The sequence below is a fragment of the Eptatretus burgeri genome, chromosome 5 (assembly GCF_056783735.1).
Source record: "Eptatretus burgeri isolate ZD-2024b chromosome 5, Ebu_testis_v1, whole genome shotgun sequence".
NCBI classification, from domain to species: Eukaryota; Metazoa; Chordata; class Myxini; order Myxiniformes; family Myxinidae; genus Eptatretus; species Eptatretus burgeri.
In genome coordinates this window covers 37,343,346-37,352,319 of record NC_140965.1, presented here as the reverse complement: position 1 = coordinate 37,352,319, position 8,974 = coordinate 37,343,346, and the positions used below count along the sequence as shown (strand labels likewise).

Genomic DNA, 8,974 nt, shown 5'->3' with positions numbered 1-8,974 from the left:
AGGACAGGGTTTTTGCCACACGCCGACAGTACTTACTTGAGTTACGAGATCCCGTTGCTGCTGCTGTTCAAGGCATATCCCGTGCCAGCTGTGCAAAAGTTCTGGAAAATTTTGTTCTATGTATCCAGATGTGCATTGAAAGAGAAGGTGGACATGTTGAGTTCGAAACAAAACTTCAAACATGACTTGGACTGTTCTATATTCAACTGAAAAGTTGTGTATGCTTGTTGTAGGTATTGAATACATAAAAATGGGTTCTTATTTAAGGGGCATCCTGGAGATAGATGTATGTACACTTTTAATTGCTTACATTAACCACCCTTCATTTCTTTTCCCAATCCTTGCATACTCCCTTACCATATGTCCTCTCTTCTATCATCGTCACTTCTTTTTGGTTTCTCTGTTTAAATAATCTCATTATAGCCCCCAAACCCACAATCCACCCACATCCCCACAATATTTACCGCTCTAGAGCTCACAAAAAAAAACATACATATGTATGTAAATATATATATATATATATATATATATATATATATATATATATATATATATATATATATATATATGTCCCTCTCATATAGTATTTCTGTTTGAGGACAACGACAATAAAACTGTTTGGAAGTGACATCATACACAACCACTACAACCAATAATGTTTGTTACATGTAACATACATTGGATTGTTTTTCATGCCTTTTTGGCTGAGATCAATTTGGTGTATGGATTTGTAACGTTTATCACTTTGTGCCTTAATGACCATTTCTGGTATATAAATGCTGTTGTGGCCTCATAGGATATCAAATCATGAGATCAGACATTTCTTTATGAGGAAGAGTTTCTTCTTCCTGCTCTCCAAAGCAAAAATGCACACTGGGTGTCATTGCTTGCCAATGGTGGGTTGTTAAGGGTTAACTGGGTTCCAGCATATGGGATGCTTCATCAACTGGGATGCCTCTTCAGCTGGGCTTCTTGTTTGAACTGGAAACACATTGAGAACTTCCGGAGTAAGCTTCTTCCGTTACCATGATCTTCTCCATGAAGCCAGCAAAGAGGCGTGCACGTATTGGCCATTTCTGCACACAACACGATGCGTGACTGCTGATGCTTATGAAGAAATGATGTCATAGAGTGCTATTGTTATATAGTTAAGGGAGCTGTGGGGGTGGGGAGCTATAGGGAGAGGGGGGGTTGGGTTCTCAAGGAACCAGGTTAATATTGTGATTATTTTTCATGCAGCATGAGATGAAAATTAATACAATTTATCAAGATTATATACAAACATTATATTTATTATTTTTTATATCACCTGTGGCTGCTGGTTGCATCATTGCTGAGAGTGCAGCTGTGCTAGTGATGCAGTGCCCCCTGTTCCCAGTAGGATGGTACTCATTTTGCCAACCTCAGAAGGATGATAGGCTAAGTCAACCCACCTGGTGTTATTTAACAGAACAAATAGGAACTCAAACTCAAGACCCTAAGATCTAAAACCAGCAACCTTGACCATTAAGCCAGCACCAGTTTTAATATTATACTACATGCTATGGGTTCATGGTAACCTAAGTAACCTTGTATAGTGCATCATCTTTTTTTTTTCTTTTTTTTTTTTTTTTACACATTTCTGTCAAATAATACAGGTGTTGTTTCTTTTGATAATGACTACAATTTAGAACTTTTCTGTCGATTCGAATAATTTCTGTTTAAACATCAATTTTTCATTTGCCTGTGTTAGAATTTGGTTGAGTGCTCAGAGGCCATCTCGCTATGTATTATGCACACAAAAAAAATAGAGGATTATTTTAAATCCCATTCACCTTGTATATCCCATACATCCTCCTTAAATGTCATCTTCCCCCTACATCTTCCCAATTTCCTATTCCTTCTCTTCTCAATGATCTAACACACCATGGCATACAATAAACTTTGATAAAAGGAGGAAGCTACTTAGCTCATGATGTCTGTGCTCTATCAACACCACATTAATTATTCTTTCGGTTTATCGAACTAATTTGTCCCCTAACCACTTTGACTGTGCCGTATGACAAGGTTAGACAGCTCTCCCATTTCTCTGACCTCAATACCCTTCATTCTTTCTCCTCTCTTGTCCTTTTTCTGAATTATAATTTTGTGATACTGAAGTTGAACTGTGTTCTCTGTGTTTTTGCATTTGTTTCATCGGGTTCGGTTTTGCAAATTATCGATTTTTCTGTTGGTTTGTGATTGAAAAATCTTATTGTGGATTTACTTTTTTTTTAAATCCACAATAAGGTTTTAAAATCATAAATATTTTTGTGGATTTACTTTAATCTATTTGATGACTTTTTGTTTTTAAAATCTCATTATCTGCACATTTCTGGACCAATGAGGAATGCAAAATAAACTTTGTCATGAATGCCTTTCCCGCTCGGACATTCTGGGAAGGATCGTTGTTCAAGACAACATCAACATTTATTTGGAACATGAATTGCCAAATTGCTTCGCAGGCAAGACAATGCCTCAATGAGTGTGCCATCCTTCAGGAGGACATTAGCATGGGTGTCCCTTTTGCTTACATTAGGTGGTGGACAATCAAGATCACGCATTCTGTTTAAAGAAGAATTGGCGAATTATCGCCTGCATCCTGAACAATTCCAGATTCCTGCCCAGACTACCACTCTGCGTCAGAATGACGACCGGTCCATGATTGTAACTCTAGGAATATAAATGCCTCAATAGAGCCGACATGCTCTATATAAAGCATGGTGCCATTAAAGAACGAACTATCACTGGGAAGGAGAGAGAGAGAGAGAGAGAGAGAGAGAGAGAGAGAGAGAGAGAGAGAGAGAGAGAGAGAGAGAGAGAGAGAGACAGAGACAGAGACAGAGACAGAGAGAGAGACAGACAGAGACAGAGACAGAGACAGAGACAGAGACAGAATGAGACAGAGACAGAATGAGACAGAGACAGAATGAGACAGAGAACGAACTTGTTTAAAACAATTATCAAATAAACGCTCCTTTTACCATTCTTTAAAAATAAATTTATTTCCCCAAAAGGAATTTCTAAACAGGCTAACCCAATATTAGCAGGAGGTTTCGAAATGTTTCATTCAAATTAGATACTCACAGTCGTCCAAGACACCCAAGGTTTTTATTTTTAAGTTTTCTTTTTTTTTTGTGCTACATCGTATATGGCCAAAAGGATAGCCTAGATGTAAGTTTACTCGGCTCTGAGCAATCTTGCATGGAGTCGAACCTCGACCCAGCTTTAAACTGTCATCCTAGTGTTTCGCATGCAGAGCGATACGTCAATGGGTGCGCCGTCTGTCGGAGGGATGTTAATCCAGAGGACCTGTCTGCCAGCACCAGTCGTTGGACGTTAAATATCCCAACGGTATTGCCAGGACTCTGGTCGTCTTCCAAATTCCTGCAACTGTCCTTTCTCAAACCTGGCCAGCCGGTTCCAGAAAGACTTTGGCCAAAATCGTCTTGTTCCACATCATCCTCCCCAAAATGATCCGTCAAAGTGGGAATAATTGGGACTGATAAAGAAGAAAACAATTAGGAAGAATATTTTCTTTGAAATTACACAATACACTTTTAGTAATAATAAACATACTATGGCATATCTTGAACCATTATGTAACTGTTCGCTGAGCTTTTGAGTGGGCCTCTTATCTTACACCTTTTAATCCGACATTTTAGGTTTATGAACACTATGAAAGTGCTTCCAAATGCTTCACGAGATAAGTCACGGGGCGAGCATTGCTGCACTATCCAAACGTATTCAAATCTGTTTTTTTTAGAATGAGAAAACTCGAGTTTGAATTTTGATTCACAAATTAGTTCATTTATCTGTGAATGTCCTCATCTCGCAAATACACTCCAAATATAGATCGCATTAATACAATCTGAAAAACTCCCGTTTATCTCTGAATTTCCTGTTGTAGTACCCAAACATTGCAAAAATTAATCGCATTATTACAATATGAAACATCCTATCCTCATCAGATATTCACTTATAATACAAAAGTGATATGATAGCGATTTAGTATCTCCAGAAGGACGTCTATCGTGTGTGCAAATAACACGTTATAATCTTGGTTCAGAAAACGACGTTAACTCAAAAATCGCAAAAGATAGAATCTACCTGATTCGGAAAAACTTCCAGAATTTCTGTTCGTAATATTTCTTTCAAACTTTAACTTTGTGCAGAGTTTGTCCTGCATTCTTTATAACGAATCCTCATCAAATGTTGCATTGCTTTCACTGGCGTACAGGGTTCGATTCCCATGGCTATTTAGCACATACATTTATGTACTATCATTGAGTAGATATACTTGTCCAGGATTGTTTCTTCGCCTGCACAGAAACATTGCTCACCTTCATAGGGTGAGTGAGAGACAAGGTGCGCAAGGCAGTTCCATCAGGTAATCCCCCTGCAGACCGATCTGTATGATTGGAAGCAGCGCAGGTGAAAGACCCTTCCCCGAGTGCTTCAAAGGTCTCTCCCATGGACCCGACCTCATTACCAGATTGTGGGGTTGTTGCCCGTCTCCTTTCCACGGTGCGGCCGAGCAGGGCGATGTACGACGAAGCAAGCAGAAGCACATCAAGCTTTGACAGTTTGGTGTCTGGTGGCACTGCAGGTAGCGTGCGCTGCAGCCGGTCGAAGCCCTGGCGCAGGAGGCGGACGCGACCTCTCTCCCGCGCTGCATCCGTACTGCCATCGCTTCGACCTGAAGATCGTCGGCGAGAACGACGTTGACTCTGCGCTCCTCTCAATTCCTCACTGGAAGAAGATCTGTGATCATGACTGGCTGCTTGGAAGCACCTTTCACAATGTCCATTAGTCCACCCAGAACAGCATGCTTGTGCGGTGTTGCATCCCAGGTTGGTCTCATCCTTGTGGGCCATGTTTTGGACTATTCCTAAGGAATAAATATAAATAATGAAGTGAAGCAAAAAGAAGAGAAAAATGTGGTATACAGATATATTATATATATATATATATATATATATATATATATATATATATATATATATATATATATATGAATGAAATTGAGAAGATATAAAAATAAACACCTGGAGAAAGCATATACGTATATACTTTTCTCCCGTCTCTTCCTCTCCAACAACAAGACCAGCAACTGCACTCCAATCCAAAGCTGCACAAGGAGGTATGAAGTGCAGACGACTGAGCTAGAAAACCGCAGAACTCGCACCTCCCACCGAATGCCTTTGGTCGCTTGGTGATGATAAGGAAGGAAAGCGCAAGGAACACGGGATCTCTCCTCCCCCCCCCCCCCCCGGACTTTCTAAAAAAGCATATTTTGGATGCGCAGCTCATGACCCTATGAACATCCTGAGTTCTGGCATTGAGAATTTTCATGCATTGAAGAATAAACTTTTGGATGGAATAATAAACTCAGTGGAGCATGAGGACTCATGTGCAATCAGAATATTTTTTTTTTAATGTAGGATGTGATAAAGTAGTAGAAATAATAGAGATTCCTGAGATATTTCACAGAATCAAGATTCTATTTAGTTATATATTGGATTAAGCAGGACTCGGTATGATGAGGTATACCATTGTATATCTGACATGCAATATTTTTGTTTTTTAAAAAGTCATAAACTGTCATTATTTTGTTTTGTTTGTTTGTATAGACTGTAGAGCATTCTATAGAACCATGATAACACAATAACCAAAGTCTTTCCCTGTAACTATCTCGTGATGGAGAATCAAACGATTTTTGACTAATTTGTAAACAGACGTCTTAGGCTCTACGAGTCTATGCAACAACAGAAGAGCCATTAGTGGATATACCTGCCCCAATGTTATTGCGTTAGGATAGGTGTGTATATATATATATATATATATATATATATATATATATATATATATATATATATATATATATATATATATATATATATATATATATATATCATGGAAGAGAGCCCAACACCAACAGAGGGCTGAGAGGTATACATTGTGATAGTGTGAAAGGAAATCCATGGGGTCATCCATTTTTTCATCCAAGACATCGGGTCACCCAAGACATGGTCAGACATTATACACAAACATGGTGCACATTTTGACAGCTCTAATGTCCCCACCCCCTCCTTCTTCTGTGACCTCGACATATTTAAAGAATATCAGTTCCTTTACACTTAGCTGCAGGAGAAGGTCCTTCGGGCCATCAAAGCTGATGCTTTAATCATATACTTATTGTTTGTATGTTAATCACGAACTTATGGTTGTTTGTATGTGTTCTATCCTTTTTAAATGATGAGCATAAAGCCAGGAAGCAGCATGCACCATTTTAAAAGTTTTTGGTATGACTCAGCTGGGGATCCAAACACTGACATCTCAGACTCAAACCTGACACTCTGATGGTTACACCAACGAGGCTGGGGAAGCAAACATGAAGAAAAGTCCTGGGAAGAAAATATGCCATTCGCCTCTCAGGCCTTTTCCTTTATCTCCTTCAAACCTCATTTCACTTCTCTCCACACTCCTCCTACACTCCCTTACCCTCCTTTCTCTGTTATATCTCCCCTCCCTAACTTGTTATTTTTCTGCATTTTTCTTCAATTCCCCTCCCCCCCCCCCCCCACACACACACACACAATGTGTACGTAATAATGCATCCGAGCTCTCATAGCTCGTATCAGCACTGACATCTTATATATTATTTCCGAGTTTGTGGTTTCGTGTCGCGCTATCTTCGACTTTGTTCTGCGCTCGAGTAACGTGATATTCGGCTTACATTATCTCAAAGACCATATGAGGTGCATGGTACAAAAAAGTATATAAAATGGTTCTGAAACAGTGAAATCGTATTCCACTTACTGCATTAAAGTAAAATTACTACTGATACTCTGCATCAGTTCCTTTCTCAAACACACCCACCCCAACATGTCGCGCAGAGCGCGGGTTATGCTCGTATACATAAAGCTATGAAGAGTAAGACAAGTTCACAAGTACTGGGCACATGAATTGATATGCTTGGTGCTGATTATTAGCTCACACCTTGTCTAAGTTGAGGAGCACAATTGCACAGAATTTGGAAATCAGTTTGATGGATGAAAGAAAATATGGATGAAGGATTGGAGATGAGCTGCCATTCTGGATTCAGTTCATCAAATGAGGAGTTGGTTGGACAATCTGCATCTTCGACGAAGCAGGGCTGATAATTGTGGATGGGATAATGGAGGCATTTGATGTCGGCCCAATATCAGAATTGAGTCTGTAACAAACAGAGGCCTGTAACCAGTCAGTATAGTAGTAAGGAAGGGTCTCAACAAGTGTCTGTCTCAACAGGTATCTGATAGTAGGCTAACACCAAATCCAGCTTTGCAAATACCCACTTTCCATGTATATTTGAAGCAATATCCTGCAGATGAGGTATGAGTAGCAATCGTGGATGATACAGTGGTAGAATGCTTGGTAGTTTCCACAGTCTCCAATCACCCAGTGGAATGAGCAGCCACTGGAGGTACACTGGTCTCAATATTATGAGTAGCTGAGTGATTTACTGCAGCCTCGGTGAAAACAGGAGGTGTAATTTCCTTTGAACTCTTGAAGGAGGACATTGAAATGGGTAGTACCCCCTAGCTTAACAAGCATCAGGCTAATGGAGCGAGTATGGGAAGTGATCTAAGCTATTTATGGTGTCAATTCACTTCTGGTGTTTAGCATCCACTAGCAAACCAAAGTGCCTCAGGAAATCTGCCCAGATGAAGTGTGTGGGTAACTCCACGACAATAAAAGTCCAGTGGAAAACTCGTCTAAGTCCAAGGTTGAGAGTGAGGGACTTCTCACCAAATGTTGTGATGGGAGAATTGTTAAAAACTTGCAGGTTGACTGATGCAGGTGAAGACATGCACTTATCCTCTGGGGGTAGAATGCTTACTTCACCACCAGTGTAAACCAGAAAGAGTGTGCCGGTGTTATTGTCCCTGATGTAAAATAGACGACTAGTTGTGTCTATGCCAGGCTGACTTGTTGGCTATGGCGTTTTCCTGCTTGGAAGAAGGGTTAGTGATAAAAGAGAAGGGAGGAATACACTTATGTGTGTTTGAGCAAAAACACCAATGATAGCAGCATTCACCGACTGAGTAGTGTTGAGGGCTCGGACCATGGTCACATGACGACCTATGATGTTGTGTGCTACCTCGGGTCTGTTTTCGGTCTTGCTTCTCCCTCAGATGACAGGAAAGAGCTTTCACCCGAGCAGTCAACTGCTCTACCTGTTGCTGCAGGTGTTAGACATATGCTTTGGCTGGAGCACGTATTGCTCCTATTGCTTGTGTGGCAACTGTACCAATGGTGGAGGAAACGGGTGTGATGACCTCAAGATCTAGTCAGCAATGTTGGTAAGTTGCTCGATGCTTACCAAATCGCCTGTAGTTGCCACTTGCCAGGATGAGCTGTGCATTGCTCACCAGACATTGGAGGAAAAGTTGCTTGAAGATTTTCTCCTCCAGGGTGTTGTCCCATAACAGCTGCCTCATCCTATGGAGTAACTGTGACAGCTTCCGATCACCAAATTCCTCGGAGACCAGGAGTTGATGCAGGTGTTTTTGTTCAGATGCAAAGGTATTAGTTCCACCTTCAACTCATCATCAGGGTTGGTCATTGGTGGTTCAATAAGCATGTCACGAACCTCCTGGACATATTCAGGTTGTAGTGAGGCCACGATGTAACTGAAAGGCATCTCTTGGTTTGTAATCCCCCTCGTGAGGAACTGACCAACATGAACAACATAGGTCATTTGGCCAAAACGGATGTTGCTTTAAACTCACAGCCAATACAGGTGCAGGTGAGACTAAAAGAGACCATGAAGCAGAATCTTCATACATCGTTGCGTGTGCAAATCACATTGGGTCACCAATGTAGAAATTGAGAAGATGATAAATACAATTCATACTCGCCATTTATGAAGTGGATTGAATGACAGATTGAATAAGTATTCACTTGTAAA

General features: G+C 40.5%; 1 protein-coding gene across 1 annotated transcript; it reads right to left on the bottom strand.

Moving 5' to 3' along the window:
* Positions 1-575: 575 nt before the first annotated feature.
* LOC147026251 (uncharacterized) lies at positions 576-5,188 on the bottom strand. Its single transcript, XM_085880293.1, has 3 exons — positions 5,067-5,188; positions 4,362-4,909; positions 576-1,076 (listed from the first exon to the last, which is right to left on the bottom strand). The coding sequence occupies exons 1-3, from the start codon at positions 5,077-5,079 to the stop codon at positions 960-962; spliced, it is 678 nt and encodes a 225-aa protein (XP_085736419.1). The 5' UTR covers positions 5,080-5,188; the 3' UTR covers positions 576-959.
* Between the last annotated feature and the right edge of the window lie 3,786 nt (positions 5,189-8,974).

Coding starts and splice junctions, on each gene's coding strand:
- LOC147026251 (XM_085880293.1), bottom strand. Junction 1,077..4,361: donor CTCTCACTCACCCTATGAAG/GTGAGCAATGTT, acceptor TGTTGTGTGCAG/AAATGGCCAATACGTGCACG.